At 31.7% G+C, this 23,751-nt stretch overlaps 1 protein-coding gene across 1 annotated transcript; it reads right to left on the reverse strand.

Annotated features, from left to right (window-relative positions):
- Positions 1–652: 652 nt before the first annotated feature.
- LOC136819119 (ras-related protein Rab-10-like) lies at positions 653–9,050 on the reverse strand. The gene is made up of 6 exons (XM_067075288.1): positions 8,807–9,050; positions 4,253–4,313; positions 3,595–3,655; positions 2,875–2,952; positions 1,929–2,018; positions 653–1,583 (listed from the first exon to the last, which is right to left on the reverse strand). The coding sequence occupies exons 1-6, from the start codon at positions 8,931–8,933 to the stop codon at positions 1,386–1,388; spliced, it is 615 nt and encodes a 204-aa protein (XP_066931389.1). The 5' UTR covers positions 8,934–9,050; the 3' UTR covers positions 653–1,385.
- Between the last annotated feature and the right edge of the window lie 14,701 nt (positions 9,051–23,751).

Consider the following 23,751-nt stretch of genomic DNA (forward strand, 5'->3'; position numbering starts at 1 on the left):
GGAGCTTTAAATATATTTGACAAAGATCGGAACTGAAACACCACGTTCAGACTTTTTCAGTTATGTTATTGTGCTTCTCAATTTCCCACCCTCCTTTCCCTTCCACGCATCGAGTTAGTGAGGAGGGACATGTTACTTGGTATGCGCCAGTAGTTTCTGCTTACCCTTTTTCTCTCTCACTCACTCATTTCAGGATGATTAGCGCCGACCACGTTCACGTCCGATGACGTACCGTGAGAATCACAGCTCGAATAATTATTCTCTATGAAAAATTGACCGGGGTACCGATGCCGGGGACACACAAGCAGCCGCAGCACAGTTTTTTTTCCCAAAAAGGTGTTTTTAGAATAGAACAGGTTTACACTGTCATTCGCCAAAATTAAAAAATATAATGCATCAATCGCCAAAAAAACTTATCGCCAAAATTAAAAATTTTCAGGATTTTTGCCGTTCGTCAAAATTAGTCCCCGCCAAAATAAGTTACATTAAGGTAGACCTTATATTGCATGGTACATCCCCAATGTGAATATTTGACTTGAAAAGCTCATAAAAAAGGAACTGGTGGGCCAAATCCATAATGCCTCAATCTTAAATTAAGAAATCTATTTTTAGTAGTCTCAATTGACACAAAGGAATCAGACTAGTCGAGAAGTATAGTGTCCTGTTGTATTGAAATTGAAAACCGTTAACTATTCAAGATTAGAGTGTGCGTGGTTTATTATTCTGAAATTTTTGCATATTTTAAGTCCGTTAAAAAAAGACGTAGAAAGCAAAATTTAATGACTAATTGATAAATTGAAGATTACAATCTAACTAGTCAACCATAATTAACGTACAAAATATATATTGCAACAAAGAAAAATTATAAGAAAAAAAAGGAAATCTATTTCTTTGAAAAAATAATTATACTAAATACTAAACTAATAAATAGACCATGGGACCAAAAACTTCTTCTTCCGCGCTTTATCTCGAAATAAAATAAAATGCAAAGGAAAACAAGAGAAACCATACAAAATATTGGGTGATCTTGGATTGGCTAGATTCTGAAAGATTCTATAAAAAGGGAATTAACTTATGAGCATAAAGTGATATTGAACTTGATTGTGACTCAAAACAAAACAAATACTTATTCTAAAAATTTAGATAAAATCATCACTAGATTTTCTGACATGAATGATGCTTTCTAATAAGCCGATTCCATCTGTAAAGTGCATTTTGTGACCATTTTGTCTATTATTTCCTCCGATCCGGTATCCATAGCATTTTCATCGACATTTTTTGGGATTTCAACAAAAACTTTCTCCGACTGCTTCATTAACGATCAATCGATTTTGAAAGCGAATCCAAATCGAAATCACACAAATCGTGATAATAATAACGTATTATTAACAACAACCACCACCCATTTTTGACTGACTACTATTTTTATCACCAACAATAACACCTTTGGTTGTATCGTCCGTAGAGGCTCCAGCCAAATGTTTTCGTAAAATATCTTGTGTCAAAGTCATGAAAGCTTCTTCAACGTTTATATTTTCTTTTGCACTGGTTTCGAAAAATTTGATTCCGTGTTCGCGGGCAATCTGAAATTATATCAAATGAAAGTTGACCGAAAAATGCTCGAGACCTTTTGCGAGACGCTTTTGAGCTAAAAGAGAAAATCTTAATACATATTTAAAATCAGTGGGGTTCAAAGTTATTGAAAGTCTCATATTAAGCCGCTCAAAATTATCTTCTCAACGAGGTATTACGTTTCCTTAAATCTTTTCCGCTAAAGAACCGATTTTCATCGCTAAAAAATTTCCGGACAATAGTAAGGTTTCAGGCATTTGACATTTGATCATTAATTAAATGTTTAGGATTCAAGGGGCACTGGATAATCTCTGATTTTACTGTAGACTTTTTCCCAACGAACAGAATATTCTTACTCCTTCTCCCCTTTCTTTGTTGACCATTCGTTTATCTTCCATATCACATTTGTTGCCGAGAATCATTCTTTCAACACCTTCACTTGCGTGCTAATAAAGAGAGAATGTTTTTAGTCTTTATTCAACAAAAAGGCCAAGCAGAACTTTATTGCATTTTCTACAAGAAAATCACAGAGATTACTTTAGGCGTACAAACTTTCGCGAGCAGAAACTTTCGCGAGGACGAAAAATCGCGAAATTCACGACATTTACTTTCGCGAATTTAACGGAAAAATATTTTTCGCGAGCATAAACTTTCGCGAATCAAGACGTAAAATTGAGAATTTTCACATGAAAAAATGGCTTAGAGACACAAATACTTCTTGGGTTGGCTTGAAACATTTGTCCTTTGACTTATTAGTCTTTTAGTAGGCTAAAAAGTGCCATAAAAGTCACATTTCATTCAAAGTTTTAAGTTTTACAGATTTTCTATTTTGTCAAGAATTTTTCGCGAGCATAAACTTTCGCGAATGGCCCTTCCTAGAATTCTTAAAGACATTTACTTTCGCGAAAAGGGCCAAAATTCGCGAAAATCGCGAAAGTTTCTGCTCGCGAAAGTTTCTACGCCTAAAGTATGTCATAAAAATGTGTACTGTAACCGTAATTCAATACGACTAAATAAATAATCATTTTAGAGCGGTCACACTAACTATATGAGGAAGCAAAAGAAAAGCCTTTTTAGTTATAATTTCGTACCTGAATAAAGTCACCCTCCTGCATAGGGTAACCACAACCTGAAATTTATCCTAACCCACCGCCCACCTTCTTGGGCCATCCCCACCCTCACCTAAATTCTGAAAAGTTTCTCAACCCCACCTGAAAAAAGGTTTTTGACCAGATAATTTGGAATTTTACTTTTATTGGGAACTTTGAAAATCCCAGTTAAATCTTTGCATGCAGGCATTACCTCGTCGATGTTTCGTAGCCATTTAGCAATATTATCAAATGTCTTTTCTTGTGTTATGTCATAAACCAACATGATGCCCTGATGATGGTAAAAAGTAAAATGTCAGAGTATCAGTTCAAACAGGGGAGGGGGGTCTATACTAAAATCTCAGACATATACGAGTACTACTTTTTTCATACCACCACCCCATTTTTGAGAAGTGGTGTCCATACACATGTATGGACATTTTGACAGAGACCACAGAATTTTGGTCTTCCCAGGACAAATTTTGTCTTCTCGGGACCATTTTTCTCAATAGTGCTAATTTTTTAAACATAATATTCATTTCTTGCAAAAATTTATACTTTTAAACTTTATGAATTGACTGAATGCTAAAATAATTAAATTAGACTTAAGAAATTTTTTTTAAATGAGAAAGTTTAAATTTTTTTTAAATGAGAAAGTTTAAATTTTTTTTGTAGAAAACTTATGACAAATTTTGAAAAATCAAGAAAAATTCATTAAAAAAGATTACAAATTGACGAAAATCAGTAATTTTAGGACTTTAATATATAAGTTAAAAAGATGGTTCTTTTTGGGTATTTTAGTTGTAGATCAATTGGCAAACTTCATCTCTGGTGAGAAAACCCAGAATGTGATTGTTTTTGGGATTTAGATCCTTAGGTTTATCTTTACTTGCTAACAAATTACCAATGAGACAAGGTTCAAGTAAATACATACCATGGCACCTCTGTAATAAGACGTAGTGATTGTGTGAAATCTTTCTTGTCCTGCTGTATCCCTGTCAAGAAATCAGCAACTTTTAGTTAAACCCTAGCAAAGGATTTCTTGGAGAATTATTGAAGGAGACAGAAGATCATTGCAATAGCACATCAGATATTCAACACTTTATTTATCTGTTTCTTCTACTTATGTTAAAAGAATTAAACCTATGAAAAGAAAGTCAGGTAGAATGTTTCTTTATCAAAGAAATTTCCATTTTAGCCTAGAAGTGCTTTTTGTACAATACCTCTTTAAATGACAACCACATTATAAGAAATATAAAACAAAAACACTCCCATTAGGAAAATCTTTTGAAATGATCTTAGACCCTAAGACTGGGGGGTCAATTTATGTTTACTAGTGAGGTGCTGAGCAATTAGTGAAATACCAAATAATTTCTCGTTAAATAAATAAGTAAATTTTAATCAAAGTCTGGAATCAGGGTTGGTCCTAAAAAGAAGGGTAGCCAATTGTCTATTCAACAAGGACTGAATTGTATAATCACCAGAAATAAGTATCAGGTTTGAAAGGTTTAGGAGAAAAATGAAGTAGGTTTGTTCAGTTTCTACTTTAAGATAACAAATATATCATGAATTTTTCTAAATTGGATACCTACCATATTTGTAACTTTATCTTTTTCCCATCAATTTCAATAGTTTTGATTTTAAAGTCAATTCCTAAAATTAGAAAATTATTCATTTAGTCAGAGAGTAACAATGAAAAAAGGGTTATTAAAAAGTTATTAGTAAAATCTTGAATGATTTTTTAAATATGCTGTACTTACTGACTTTTTTATGAGGTGGTAAGCAAATAAAGCCTTGATTTTTTTGGGCAGCTTTCATGTAAATTATACCTCAATGTGTCAAAATAAGAAAGTGTGACACATTTTTTGGTAATCATGGTTTTCTTGATATTCATGGCATAATATTTTTGTTGATTGTTGACACCTTGATTCAAAACATTGGGCAGCCATCATTAGTGGCAGAAAATATGTGCGCTCAGTGTTTTCCAGAAAAAGACCCCCAGAAAAACGTTTTGAAATGTCAATGCAGAAGGGGCAACACTTCAAAATGAATCAAAACAACTTTTGTTCTACTTCTTTAATTATTTCCTACTCCAATCAAAGATGGCAGATATTGCTTGGTCCAGGGTTATATAAAGGTCAGTGGGTGCGGCAAGAAAATGTAAACATATTTTTCAAGATATCGTGAGCTTACAGTTAAAGAACTTTTGTTGATTCTTTTTTATTCTATTGAGGAAAGATCAACTCAAATTTTGGAAAAAAAATAATTTAAAATTGGTGCATTCAATCAAAAAGCTGAGATTCTACCTATCCAAAATAACAAAATTCAATAAAAACAGATAATCAAAATTTTTAATGAAGAATCAGAGAGATTATTATTAAATGTTCTGGTCTTAAAAACCAACGTCTGTGAAATTTTGATGAAGGTTATATACTTGGCTTTTTGCTGAGCTATAAGGGAAGCCTTCCAAACTCAGACTTGCTACGGAAAACGTCAAATGGATGTTTTGATTTCATACTCCTACCCCCCTTCAAATAATGTCGACTGTGGCAATCAAACTTGATCTCAGAATATTCAACCCTTCTCCCATCGCTGTTTCGCCAGCCATCTTTATTTTTGCTTTTGCTAATAATGGAGATAATTTCTAAACTTTTTTACCAATAATTCCAGAATTTTTTATCTCCATAATATAAAGCGACAGAAAAAACTGGCCTTCTGCAAAAATTTGTGGGCCGCGCTAGCTGTCGAACAAAGAGAACCCGAGGCATAAACATTGTGTCATTTTGTTATAGTTTTCAAAACAGTCGAAGCAATTGAAAACAAACATGGCAAAGTACCGTCAACTGCTCTAACTTGGGACTATCTAACAAAACATGGGACGGCAATTTGGCCACCATTTCACTGAACCTCCAAAGTCATTTGATTTGAGTTAATGAATGGCATATCAAAAAATACACAATTTCTCGTTCGCACCAAGTAGGCTTTTAAATCCAGACGGTACTAATCGATTAAATTCGATTATCGAAGTAATCGAACAACCACTTATCAATTAACAATCGAATGTTGAGTTACCAAAATTTCAAAAAAATTGTGAGTATTTCTTAACAACCCTTCAAAGACTCGATAACCGTTCGAGTACTTTGATTACTTCCTCCTTTATATTAAAACAAGTGATACACATATAATTGATATCTACGTCAGGATGACTGTAAACAATCATTCAGAACACAAATAGTGACGATCTATTAAAATTAGTCGTTTGGTTCTTATAAAAAAAACGTTGAGAAACCAAAATTGTAAACTGTAAACAATCATTCAGAACACAAATAGTGACGATCTATTAAAATTAGTCGTTTGTTTCTTATAAAGAAAACGTTGAGAAACCAAAATTTCATGCTCTTGAAATATTCTTTCATATTCAAGACTTTGTGACCAAAAAAACATCTTTCTCGTCAAAGAATTGAGTAATTTGGCTAAGATCATTGATGTATGCTTTTTAATAGTGATTCTTATAGAAAAAGATGCGTTTTTTGACTTGAAAAATTCTTTTTTTTACAAAAATCTGCCTGAGCCATCTTTTACCTACTTTCATGCAAAAAATCTGAAAAATACAATGATCCAATATTTCACATAGTCCAAAAAACCCTTTTTTTAGTCGTTTTTTAGCTGAAATTTACCCAAAAAATTTTTTCTCCAAAAATCGAGCTCCGTCACATTCAAGGGTTTATAGTTATGTGCATCTTTGTGCAAAAAATCATAAAGAATGAAAGAGCCAATCTCGAGAAAAGCTAATACCTAGAAGTAATTGATAATGTGCTTATAAAAAAATATCGAATTTGGTCAGTTTCTTTATAAAAACACGCCAAACAACCAAAATTTCCTGCCTAAACACACATATTCTTCAAAAGTAAGCCCTCATGAGCAAAAATAAACATCTATCTCATAAAAAAATTTAGTAATTTGACTAAGAACATTGATATATGCTTATTAATAGTGATTCTTATAGATAAACATGCGTTTTTTGAGCCAACAAAATTTTTTTGCAAAAATCTGCTTGAGCCATCTTTTACCAATGGTGTTAGCCTACTTTCATGCAAAAAATCAGAAAGAATTAATGATCCAATTTTTCACAAAGTCCCAAAAACCTGTTTTTTAGCCGTTTTTTAGCCCAAATTTGCCCAAAAAATTTTTTTTTTGAAAATCGGGCTCCGTCACATTTTGGCCACTACCATTTTGCACCTTTGTACCAAAAATCAAAAAAGATTCCTATGATTCAATCCTGAGAAAAGTTGGTAACAGACGGACGGACGGACAGACGGACGGACGGACGAACACAGGTTAATTTATAGGACCTCCAGGTAGGTCCAAAAAATAATGCAGCTAATTCCTAAACTTTTTCACGAAAATTCCCAGAATCAATTATATAGTCCAGGAGGCAGTATGTATTGGGCATGCACATTGCGACATTGGTACCGTGAAGTAGGGTAACTTGCATCAGTGGAGGGAAACTTGCATAGCCATCAAATGACTGACCAATCAAAGCAGCAAAATTTCAAAATAAATGAACTACGCAGCTCCCAACGTGTGTCTTTTTTGGAAATGCGTGTTTCAATTTTCCATCGGAGAAATAAGTTTTCACCAATGTCTAAACTTTTAAATATATCTAAAGAATTAGTAAACCTTTTTAAAAGATCTGTATAAAGCTCTTTACTCCCAAATAGTTCTAGAAAGATTGAAAATGAAAATTCACGATGAAAAAACAAACCTCAAGTAAAGAAATTGCCTTTATAGCTCATTTTTTCATGAAAAACAGAAAAACTTTTGGATATTTGAGTTCCCCAAACATTGTAGAATCTTTTAATACACATGGCAAAAAAAAAAGAAATAATTTAAAAAACCTTTAAATCAACTGAACTCTTTCCATAATCATATACATAAAAAAAACGTTATTTCGCCATTTTGTTTTTTAAAAATATGAAGTCGGAACTTCTCGTCACGTGACCAGATGTGACAAATAAATTTCCAACATCCACTTCTTGATATGCGTAAGTCATTTTTCTAGCGGAAACACCCTAAAAAAGCCGGGATCTAACCTCTCTCTGTTACTAAAAATTGAAACACACAGGTCAAAAACAAGCTTTTTTGGGTGCTTCCGTTAAAAAATATGACGTCATCTTGACTTACGCATATCAAGAATGAAAATGCGCGATTTGTATCACGCAGTAGAAAAAAGTCACGTGACAGCAATTTTCGTAGAATGGCTGTTCCGTTATATCTATAGGATAAGAATACAAAGATTCAACCAGGGGGTTATATTATTAGCTTGGGCTTCGTGAGGCTAAGCTTTTAGGGCAATGTTAGCTGAACGGATTGATGCATTTCCATTGTTTTGCCTTATGGAACATGCGTGCTCCGCTCACAGCTCTACTCTACCATTTTTGTTTTGATTTAAATTTGTATTTTAATGACCAGCCAGGTCATTCATTTGAGGGCTATGCATGTTAGCCTTCACTGATGCAAATTACCCAATCTCACGGTACCAATGTTGCAATGTGCATGCCCAATACATACTGCCGCTATATTATAATACAGTAGACCTGTAGAGGACGTCCTGTTGAATAATTATGTAGTCAAGCTATAAAAACAATGATAGAGCCATGCATAATTACTGTATCATGCATATTGTAATAATTATGCAGGGTTTTATCATTGTTTTTCTGCTGGACTACATAATTATTCAACAGGGTGGCCTCTTTGAAAAAAGGTCTATTGATTCTGGGAATTTTCATGAAAAAGTTTAAGAATTATAGCTCCATTATTTTTTAAATATAAAGGAGGGTTGAATATTATGAGATAAGTTTCATTGCCACAGCGATATTAATGGAAAGGGACTGAGGGTTAGTAAATAAAACGTCCATTTATTTTGTGCGTTGAATCTGAGTTTGTGAATGGCTCCCGCCCCCCTAAAATGGATTTATGAATGGCCTCAAGCTACTGCCTGTGCCATCAAGTAGATTTTTATAGATACAACAGCAGAGTGGGAGAATCTTTCTGGCCATGTATGTATTTGAAAGACAGAAGGTTGGCTTGATTAATTCAATAAGACCCCTGGATTCCCGCTCAGAAGAAATTTGATATAATCTCACCTATTGTAGAAATAAATGTTGTATTGAAGGCATCATCTGAAAATCTGAACAGTAAACAAGTTTTTCCAACTCCACTATCTCCAATAAGCAGAAGTTTGAACAAGTAATCGTATGCTTTTTTAGCCATTTTGAAGTTTGATTGATTGAGTTTTCTTTTTTTATTTTTTAGATAATTTTTTGTAGACTTTGATACGGCATGATGAAAATTGGTATAAGTCCTAGCTGCCCACCGTGATCACACGCTTTTATCATCGTAGTCTCTTATTTTGATGGGGAAGTTTTTTTAAATTCATGTAAGACTGACCACAACCCAAACATTGAAGTTGCGTAAAATCAATCAATCAATCAAAATTCGAATACTCGTTCTGCAAATTACTCATTCTGGGCGGCTACCAAAACAAAAACAAAGTCCAGAAAACGAAAGAAAACGAAAGGAAAGTCAAAGGTTGTCACTGCTGTTGTTAGCGAATGCAATTTTTGGCTACTACTTAATGTATCTTGACTATAACATTAAGGAGATAATATGTACCGTATTCCTATATACCTATATACCTATATTCCTATATTCCTATATACCTACATTCCTATATTCCTATATACCTATATACCTATATTCCTATATTCCTATATTCCTATATACCTACATTCCTATATACCTACATTCCTACATTCCTATATTCCTACATTCCTATATACCTACATTCCTATATACCTACATTCCTATATACCTACATACCTACATTCCTACATTCCTACATTCCTATATACCTACATTCCTATATTCCTACATTCCTATATACCTACATTCCTATATACCTACATTCCTATATACCTACATTCCTACATTCCTACATTCCTACATTCCTATATTCCTACATTCCTATATTCCTATATTCCTATATACCTACATTCCTATATTCCTATATTCCTATATACCTATATACCTACATTCCTATATTCCTATATACCTATATACCTATATTCCTACATTCCTATATACCTACATTCCTATATTCCTATATACCTACATTCCTATATTCCTATATACCTACATTCCTATATACCTACATTCCTATATTCCTATATACCTACATTCCTATATTCCTATATTCCTATATACCTACATTCCTACATTCCTATATTCCTATATTCCTATATACCTACATTCCTATATTCCTATATACCTACATTCCTATATTCCTATATACCTACATTCCTACATTCCTATATTCCTATATTCCTATATACCTACATTCCTACATTCCTATATTCCTATATACCTACATTCCTATATACCTACATTCCTATATACCTATATACCTACATTCCTATATTCCTATATACCTATATATCTATATTCCTATATTCCTATATACCTACATTCCTATATTCCTATATACCTATATACCTATATTCCTATAGTCCTATTCCTATATACCTACATTCCTATATACCTACATTCCTACAGTTCCTATATTCCTACATTCCTATATACCTACATTCCGATATACCTACATCCTATATACCTACATACCTACATTCCTACATTCCTACATTCCTATATACCTACATTCCTATATTCCTACATTCCTATATACCTACATTCCTATATACCTACATTCCTATATCCTACATTCCTACATTCCTACATTCCTACATTCCTATATCCTACATTCCTATTCCTATATTCCTATATACCTACATTCCTATATACCTATATACCTACATTCCTATTCCTATATACCTATATACCTATATTCCTATATTCCTATATACCTACATTCCTATATTCCTATATACCTATATACCTATATTCCTATATTCCTATATTCCTATATACCTACATTCCTATATACCTACATTCCTACATTCCTATATTCCTACATTCCTATATACCTACATTCCTATATACCTACATTCCTATATACCTACATACCTACATTCCTACATTCCTACATTCCTATATACCTACATTCCTATATTCCTACATTCCTATATACCTACATTCCTATATCCTACATTCCTATATACCTACATACCTACATTCCTACATTCCTACATTCCTATATACCTACATTCCTATATTCCTACATTCCTATATACCTACATTCCTATATACCTACATTCCTATATACCTACATTCCTACATTCCTACATTCCTACATTCCTATATTCCTACATTCCTATATTCCTATATTCCTATATACCTACATTCCTATATACCTATATACCTACATTCCTATATTCCTATATACCTATATACCTATATTCCTATATACCTATATACCTACATTCCTATATTCCTATATACCTATATACCTATATTCTATATTCCTATATTCCTATATACCTACATTCCTATATACCTACATTCCTACATTCCTATATTCCTACATTCCTATATACCTACATTCCTATATACCTACATTCCTATATACCTATATACCTACATTCCTATATTCCTATATACCTATATACCTATATTCCTATATTCCTATATACCTACATTCCTATATTCCTATATACCTATATACCTATATTCCTATATTCCTATATTCCTATATACCTACATTCCTATATACCTACATTCCTACATTCCTATTCCTACATTCCTATATACCTACATTCCTATATACCTACATTCCCTATATACCTACATACCTACATTCCTACATTCCTACATTCCTATATACCTACATTCCTATATTCCTACATTCCTATATACCTACATGTCGTTGATACCTACATTCCTATATACCTAATTCCTAGTCCTATATACCTACATCCTACATTCCTATATTCCTATATTCCTATATACCTACATTCCTACATTCCTATATTCCTATATACCTACATTCCTATATACCTACATTCCTATATACCTATATACCTACATTCCTATATTCCTATATACCTATATACCTATATTCCTATATTCCTATATACCTACATTCCTATAATTCCTAATACCTATATACCTATATTCCTATATTCCTATATCCTATATACCTACATTCCTATATACCTACATTCCTACATTCCTACATTCCTACATTCCTATATACCTACATTCCTATATACCTACATTCCTATATACCTACATACCTACATCCTACATTCCTACATTCCTATATACCTACATTCCTATATTCCTACATTCCTATATACCTACATTCCTATATACCTACATTCCTATATACCTACATTCCTACATTCCTACATTCCTACATTCCTATATTCCTACATTCCTATATTCCTATATTCCTATATACCTACATTCCTATATTCCTATATTCCTATATACCTATATACCTACATTCCTATATTCCTATATACCTATATACCTATATTCCTACATTCCTATATACCTACATTCCTATATTCCTATATACCTACATTCCTATATTCCTATATACCTACATTCCTATATACCTACATTCCTATATTCCTATATACCTACATTCCTATATACCTACATTCCTATATTCCTATATACCTACATTCCTACATTCCTATATTCCTATATTCCTATATACCTACATTCCTATATACCTATATACCTACATTCCTATATTCCTATATACCTACAATCCTACATTCCTATATTCCTATATTCCTATATACCTACATTCCTATATTCCTATATACCTACATTCCTATATTCCTATATACCTACATTCCTACATTCCTATATTCCTATATTCCTATATACCTACATTCCTATATACCTACATTCCTACATTCCTATATTCCTATATTCCTATATACCTACATTCCTATATACCTACATTCCTACATTCCTATATACCTACATTCCTATATTCCTATATACCTACATTCCTATATTCCTATATTCCTATATTCCTACATTCCTACATTCCTATATACCTACATTCCTATATACCTACATTCCTATATACCTACATTCCTATATACCTACATACCTACATTCCTACATTCCTACATTCCTATATACCTACATTCCTATATTCCTACATTCCTATATACCTACATTCCTATATACCTACATTCCTATATACCTACATTCCTACATTCCTACATTCCTATATTCCTACATTCCTATATTCCTATATTCCTATATACCTACATTCCTATATACCTACATTCCTATATACCTACATTCCTATATACCTACATACCTACATTCCTACATTCCTACATTCCTATATACCTACATTCCTATATTCCTACATTCCTATATACCTACATTCCTATATACCTACATTCCTATATACCTACATTCCTACATTCCTACATTCCTACATTCCTATATTCCTACATTCCTATATTCCTATATTCCTATATACCTACATTCCTATATACCTATATACCTACATTCCTATATTCCTATATACCTATATACCTATATTCCTATATTCCTATATACCTACATTCCTATATTCCTATATACCTATATACCCTATATTCCTATATTCCTATATTCCTATATACCTACATTCCTATATACCTACATTCCTACATTCCTATATTCCTACATTCCTATATACCTACATTCCTATATACCTACATTCCTATATACCTATATACCTACATTCCTATATTCCTATATACCTATATACCTATATTCCTATATTCCTATATACCTACATTCCTATATTCCTATATACCTATATACCTATATTCCTATATTCCTATATTCCTATATACCTACATTCCTATATACCTACATTCCTACATTCCTATATTCCTACATTCCTATATACCTACATTCCTATATACCTACATTCCTATATACCTACATACCTACATTCCTACATTCCTACATTCCTATATACCTACATTCCTATATTCCTACATTCCTATATACCTACATTCCTATATACCTACATTCCTATATACCTACATACCTACATTCCTACATTCCTACATTCCTATATACCTACATTCCTATATTCCTACATTCCTATATACCTACATTCCTATATACCTACATTCCTATATACCTACATTCCTACATTCCTACATTCCTACATTCCTATATTCCTACATTCCTATATTCCTATATTCCTATATACCTACATTCCTATATACCTATATACCTACATTCCTATATTCCTATATACCTATATACCTATATTCCTATATTCCTATATACCTACATTCCTATATTCCTATATACCTATATACCTATATTCCTATATTCCTATATTCCTATATACCTACATTCCTATATACCTACATTCCTACATTCCTATATTCCTACATTCCTATATACCTACATTCCTATATACCTACATTCCGATATACCTACATACCTACATTCCTACATTCCTACATTCCTATATACCTACATTCCTATATTCCTACATTCCTATATACCTACATTCCTATATACCTACATTCCTATATACCTACATTCCTACATTCCTACATTCCTACATTCCTATATTCCTACATTCCTATATTCCTATATTCCTATATACCTACATTCCTATATACCTATATACCTACATTCCTATATTCCTATATACCTATATACCTATATTCCTATATTCCTATATACCTACATTCCTATATTCCTATATACCTATATACCTATATTCCTATATTCCTATATTCCTATATACCTACATTCCTATATACCTACATTCCTACATTCCTATATTCCTACATTCCTATATACCTACATTCCTATATACCTACATTCCTATATACCTACATACCTACATTCCTACATTCCTACATTCCTATATACCTACATTCCTATATTCCTACATTCCTATATACCTACATTCCTATATACCTACATTCCTATATACCTACATTCCTATATTCCTATATACCTACATTCCTACATTCCTATATTCCTATATTCCTATATACCTACATTCCTACATTCCTATATTCCTATATACCTACATTCCTATATACCTACATTCCTATATACCTATATACCTACATTCCTATATTCCTATATACCTATATACCTATATTCCTATATTCCTATATACCTACATTCCTATATTCCTATATACCTATATACCTATATTCCTATATTCCTATATTCCTATATACCTACATTCCTATATACCTACATTCCTACATTCCTATATTCCTACATTCCTATATACCTACATTCCTATATACCTACATTCCTATATACCTACATACCTACATTCCTACATTCCTACATTCCTATATACCTACATTCCTATATTCCTACATTCCTATATACCTACATTCCTATATACCTACATTCCTATATACCTACATTCCTACATTCCTACATTCCTACATTCCTATATTCCTACATTCCTATATTCCTATATTCCTATATACCTACATTCCTATATTCCTATATTCCTATATACCTATATACCTACATTCCTATATTCCTATATACCTATATACCTATATTCCTACATTCCTATATACCTACATTCCTATATTCCTATATACCTACATTCCTATATTCCTATATACCTACATTCCTATATACCTACATTCCTATATTCCTATATACCTACATTCCTATATACCTACATTCCTATATTCCTATATACCTACATTCCTACATTCCTATATTCCTATATTCCTATATACCTACATTCCTATATTCCTATATACCTACATTCCTATATTCCTATATACCTACATTCCTACATTCCTATATTCCTATATTCCTATATACCTACATTCCTATATTCCTATATACCTACATTCCTATATTCCTATATACCTACATTCCTACATTCCTATATTCCTATATTCCTATATACCTACATTCCTATATACCTACATTCCTACATTCCTATATTCCTATATTCCTATATACCTACATTCCTATATACCTACATTCCTACATTCCTATATTCCTACATTCCTATATTCCTATATACCTACATTCCTATATTCCTATATTCCTATATTCCTACATTCCTACATTCCTATATACCTACATTCCTATATACCTACATTCCTATATACCTACATTCCTATATACCTACATACCTACATTCCTACATTCCTACATTCCTATATACCTACATTCCTATATTCCTACATTCCTATATACCTACATTCCTATATACCTACATTCCTATATACCTACATTCCTACATTCCTACATTCCTACATTCCTATATTCCTACATTCCTATATTCCTATATTCCTATATACCTACATTCCTATATACCTACATTCCTACATTCCTATATTCCTATATTCCTATATACCTACATTCCTATATACCTACATTCCTACATTCCTATATACCTACATTCCTATATACCTACATTCCTATATACCTACATTCCTATATACCTACATACCTACATTCCTACATTCCTACATTCCTATATACCTACATTCCTATATTCCTACATTCCTATATACCTACATTCCTATATACCTACATTCCTACATTCCTATATTCCTACATTCCTATATTCCTACATTCCTATATTCCTACATTCCTATATACCTACATTCCTATATACCTACATTCCTACATTCCTATATTCCTACATTCCTATATTCCTATATTCCTATATTCCTATATACCTACATTCCTATATTCCTATATACCTATATACCTATATTCCTATATTCCTATATTCCTATATACCTACATTCCTATATACCTACATTCCTACATTCCTATATTCCTACATTCCTATATTCCTATATTCCTATATACCTACATTCCTATATACCTACATTCCTACATTCCTATATTCCTACATTCCTATATTCCTATATTCCTATATTCCTATATACCTACATTCCTATATTCCTATATACCTATATACCTATATTCCTACATTCCTATATTCCTATATACCTACATTCCTATATTCCTATATTCCTACATTCCTATATTCCTACATTCCTATATTCCTATATTCCTATATACCTACATTCCTATATACCTACATTCCTACATTCCTATATTCCTACATTCCTATATACCTACATTCCTATATACCTACATTCCTATATTCCTATATACCTATATTCCTATATACCTACATTCCTATATACCTACATTCCTACATCCCTATATTCCTACATTCCTATATACCTACATTCCTATATACCTACATTCCTATATACCTACATACCTACATTCCTACATTCCTACATTCCTATATACCTACATTCCTATATTCCTACATTCCTATATACCTACATTCCTATATACCTACATTCCTATATACCTACATTCCTACATTCCTACATTCCTACATTCCTATATTCCTACATTCCTATATTCCTATATTCCTATATACCTACATTCCTATATTCCTATATTCCTATATACCTATATACCTACATTCCTATATTCCTATATACCTATATACCTATATTCCTACATTCCTATATACCTACATTCCTATATTCCTATATACCTACATTCCTATATTCCTATATACCTACATTCCTATATACCTACATTCCTATATTCCTATATACCTACATTCCTATATTCCTACATTCCTATATTCCTATATTCCTATATACCTACATTCCTATATTCCTATATACCTACATTCCTATATTCCTATATACCTACATTCCTATATTCCTATATTCCTATATACCTACATTCCTATATACCTACATTCCTACATTCCTATATTCCTATATTCCTATATACCTACATTCCTATATACCTACATTCCTACATTCCTATATTCCTACATTCCTATATTCCTATATTCCTATATACCTACATTCCTACATTCCTATATTCCTATATTCCTATATACCTACATTCCTATATTCCTATATACCTACATTCCTATATTCCTATATACCTACATTCCTACATTCCTATATTCCTATATTCCTATATACCTACATTCCTATATTCCTATATACCTACATTCCTATATTCCTATATACCTACATTCCTACATTCCTATATTCCTATATTCCTATATACCTACATTCCTATATACCTACATTCCTACATTCCTATATTCCTATATTCCTATATACCTACATTCCTATATACCTACATTCCTACATTCCTATATTCCTACATTCCTATATTCCTATATTCCTATATACCTACATTCCTATATACCTACATTCCTACATTCCTATATTCCTACATTCCTATATTCCTACATTCCTATATACCTACATTCCTATATACCTACATTCCTACATTCCTATATTCCTACATTCCTATATTCCTATATTCCTATATTCCTATATACCTACATTCCTATATTCCTATATACCTATATACCTATATTCCTATATTCCTATATTCCTATATACCTACATTCCTATATACCTACATTCCTACATTCCTATATTCCTACATTCCTATATTCCTATATTCCTATATACCTACATTCCTATATACCTACATTCCTACATTCCTATATTCCTACATTCCTATATTCCTATATTCCTATATTCCTATATACCTACATTCCTATATTCCTATATACCTATATACCTATATTCCTACATTCCTACATTCCTATATTCCTACATTCCTATATTCCTATATTCCTATATTCCTATATACCTACATTCCTATATTCCTATATTCCTACATTCCTATATACCTACATTCCTATATTCCTATATACCTATATACCTATATTCCTATATACCTACATTCCTATATTCCTATATTCCTATATACCTATATTCCTACATTCCTATATACCTACATTCCTATATTCCTATATACCTATATACCTATATTCCTATATACCTACATTCCTATATTCCTATATTCTTATATACCTATATTCCCACATTCCTATATACCTACATTCCTATATACCTACATTCCTACATTCCTATATACCTACATTCCTATATACCTACATTCCTACATTCCTACATTCCTACATTCCTATATTCCTACATTCCTACATTCCTATATACCTACATTCCTACATTCCTACATTCCTACATTCCTATATACCTACATTCCTATATACCTACATTCCTATATTCCTACATTCCTATATTCCTATATTCCTATATTCCTACATTCCTATATACCTACATTCCTACATTCCTATATACCTACATTCCTATATACCTACATTCCTATATACCTACATTCCTATATTCCTACATTCCTATATTCCTATATTCCTATATTCCTACATTCCTATATACCTACATTCCTACATTCCGTTATTCCTATATTCCTACATTCCTATATACCTACATTCCTATATACCTACATACCTACATTCCTACATTCCTACATTCCTATATACCTACATTCCTATATTCCTACATTCCTATATACCTACATTCCTATATACCTACATTCCTATATACCTACATTCCTACATTCCTACATTCCTACATTCCTATATTCCTACATTCCTATATTCCTATATTCCTATATACCTACATTCCTATATACCTATATACCTACATTCCTATATTCCTATATACCTATATACCTATATTCCTATATTCCTATATACCTACATTCCTATATTCCTATATACCTATATACCTTCATTCCTATATTCCTATATTCCTATATACCTACATTCCTATATACCTACATTCCTACATTCCTATATTCCTACATTCCTATATACCTACATTCCTATATACCTACATTCCTATATACCTACATACCTACATTCCTACATTCCTACATTCCTATATACCTACATTCCTATATTCCTACATTCCTATATACCTACATTCCTATATACCTACATTCCTATATACCTACATACCTACATTCCTACATTCCTACATTCCTATATACCTACATTCCTATATTCCTACATTCCTATATACCTACATTCCTATATACCTACATTCCTATATACCTACATTCCTACATTCCTACATTCCTACATTCCTATATTCCTACATTCCTATATTCCTATATTCCTATATACCTACATTCCTATATACCTATATACCTACATTCCTATATTCCTATATACCTATATACCTATATTCCTATATTCCTATATACCTACATTCCTATATTCCTATATACCTATATACCTATATTCCTATATTCCTATATTCCTATATACCTACATTCCTATATACCTACATTCCTACATTCCTATATTCCTACATTCCTATATACCTACATTCCTATATACCTACATTCCTATATACCTATATACCTACATTCCTATATTCCTATATACCTATATACCTATATTCCTATATTCCTATATACCTACATTCCTATATTCCTATATACCTATATACCTATATTCCTATATTCCTATATTCCTATATACCTACATTCCTATATACCTACATTCCTACATTCCTATATTCCTACATTCCTATATACCTACATTCCTATATACCTACATTCCTATATACCTACATACCTACATTCCTACATTCCTACATTCCTATATACCTACATTCCTATATTCCTACATTCCTATATACCTACATTCCTATATACCTACATTCCTATATACCTACATTCCTATATTCCTATATACCTACATTCCTACATTCCTATATTCCTATATTCCTATATACCTACATTCCTACATTCCTATATTCCTATATACCTACATTCCTATATACCTACATTCCTATATACCTATATACCTACATTCCTATTATTCTATATACCTATATACCTATATTCCTATATTCCTATATACCTACATTCCTATATTCCTAAATACCTATATACCTATATTCCTATATTCCTATATTCCTATATACCTACATTCCTATATACCTACATTCCTACATTCCTATATTCCTACATTCCTATATACCTACATTCCTATATACCTACATTCCTATATACCTACATACCTACATTCCTACATTCCTACATTCCTATATACCTACATTCCTATATATTCCTACATTCCTATATACCTACATTCCTATATACCTACATTCCTATATACCTACATTCCTACATTCCTACATTCCTACATTCCTATATTCCTACATTCCTATATTCCTATATTCCTATATACCTACATTCCTATATTCCTATATTCCTATATACCTATATACCTACATTCCTATATTCCTATATACCTATATACCTACATTCCTACATTCCTATATACCTACATTCCTATATTCCTATATACCTACATTCCTATATTCCTATATACCTACATTCCTATATACCTACATTCCTATATTCCTATATACCTACATTCCTATATACCTACATTCCTATATTCCTATATACCTACATTCCTACATTCCTATATTCCTATATTCCTATATACCTACATTCCTATATTCCTATATACCTACATTCCTATATTCCTATATACCTACATTCCTACATTCCTATATTCCTATATTCCTATATACCTACATTCCTATATTCCTATATACCTACATTCCTATATTCCTATATACCTACATTCCTACATTCCTATATTCCTATATTCCTATATACCTACATTCCTATATACCTACATTCCTACATTCCTATATTCCTATATTCCTATATACCTACATTCCTATATACCTACATTCCTACATTCCTATATTCCTACATTCCTATATTCCTATATACCTCATCCTATATTCCTATATCCTATATTCCTACATTCCTACATTCTATAACCTACATTCCTATATACCTACATTCCTATATACCTACATTCCTATATACCTACATACCTACATTCCTACATTCCTACATTCCTATATACCTACAATTCCTATATTCCTACATTCCTATATACCTACATTCCTATATACCTACATTCCTATATACCTACATTCCTACATTCCTATGCCTAATTCCTATACATGCCTATATTCCTATATTTCCTATATACCTACACATTCCTATATTCCTACATTCCTATATACCTACATTCCTATATACCTACATACCTACATTCCTACATTCCTACATTCCTATATACCTACATTCCTATATTCCTACATTCCTATATACCTACATTCCTATATACCTACATTCCTATATACCTACATTCCTACATTCCTACATTCCTACATTCCTATATTCCTACATTCCTATATTCCTATATACCTATATACCTACATTCCTATATACCTATATACCTACATTCCTATATTCCTATATACCTATATACCTATATTCCTATATTCCTATATACCTACATTCCTATATTCCTATATACCTATATACCTATATTCCTATATTCCTATATTCCTATATACCTACATTCCTATATACCTACATTCCTACATTCCTATATTCCTACATTCCTATATACCTACATTCCTATATACCTACATTCCTATATACCTATATACCTACATTCCTATATTCCTATATACCTATATACCTACATTCCTATATTCCTATATACCTACATTCCTATATTCCTATATACCTATATACCTATATTCCTACATTCCTATATTCCTACATACCTACATTCCTATATACCTATATTCCTACATTCCTATATTCCTACATTCCTATATACCTACATTCCTATATACCTACATTCCTATATCCTACATACCTACATTCCTTTCCTACATTCCTACATTCCTATATCCTACATTCCTATATTCCTACATTCCTATATACCTACATTCCTATATACCTACATTCCTATATACCTACATACCTACATTCCTACATTCCTACATTCCTATATACCTACATTCCTATATTCCTACATTCCTATATACTACATTCCTATATACCTACATTCCTATATACCTACATTCCTACATTCCTATATTCCTACATTCCTATATTCCTACATTCCTATATTCCTATATTCCTATATACCTACATTCCTATATACCTATATACCTACATTCCTATATTCCTATATACCTATATACCTATATTCCTATATTCCTATATACCTACATTCCTATATTCCTATATACCTATATACCTATATTCCTATATTCCTATATTCCTATAGTACCTACATTCCTATATACCTACATTCCTACATTCCTATATCCTACATTCCTATATACCTACATTCCTATATACCTACATTCCTATATACCTACATACCTACTTCTACATTCCTACATTCCTATATACCTACATTCCTATATTCCTACATTCCTATATACCTACATTCCTATATACCGACATTCCTATATACCTAACATTCTACATTCCTACATTCCTACATTCCTATATTCCTACATTCCTATATCCTATATTCCCTAATACCGACATTCTATATACCTAATACCTACATTCCTATATTCCTATATACCTATATACCTATATTCCTATATTCCTATATACCTACATTCCTATATTCCTATATTCCTATATACCTATATTCCTACATTCCTATATTCCTATATACCTACATTCCTATATACCTAACATTCCTATATTCCTATATTCCTACATTCCTATATACCTCATCCTATATACCTACATTCCGATATACCTACATACCTACATTCCTACATTCCTACATTCCTATATACCTACATTCCTATATCCTACATTCCTATATACCTACATTCCGATATATACCTACATTCCTATATACCTACATTCCTATATTCCTATATTCCTACATTCCTATATTCCTATATTCCTATATTCCTATATACCTACATTCCTACATTCCTATATTCCTATATACCTACATTCCTATATACCTACATTCCTATATACCTATATACCTACATTCCTATATTCCTATACCTATATACCTATATTCCTATATTCCTATATACCTACATTCCTATATTCCTATATACCTATATACCTATATTCCCTATATTCCTATATTCCTATATACCTACATTCCTATATACCTACATCCTACATTCCTATATTCCTATATTCCTATATACCTACATTCCTATATACTACATTCCTATATACCTACATACCTACATTCCTACATTCCTACATTCCTATATACCTACATTCCTACATTCCTACATTCCTATATACCTACATTCCTAATATACCTACATGTCCTATATACCTACATTCCTAC

This window comes from Clytia hemisphaerica, unplaced genomic scaffold (genome assembly GCF_902728285.1).
Source record: "Clytia hemisphaerica strain Z4C2 unplaced genomic scaffold, Clytia hemisphaerica genome assembly, whole genome shotgun sequence".
NCBI classification, from domain to species: Eukaryota; Metazoa; Cnidaria; class Hydrozoa; order Leptothecata; family Clytiidae; genus Clytia; species Clytia hemisphaerica.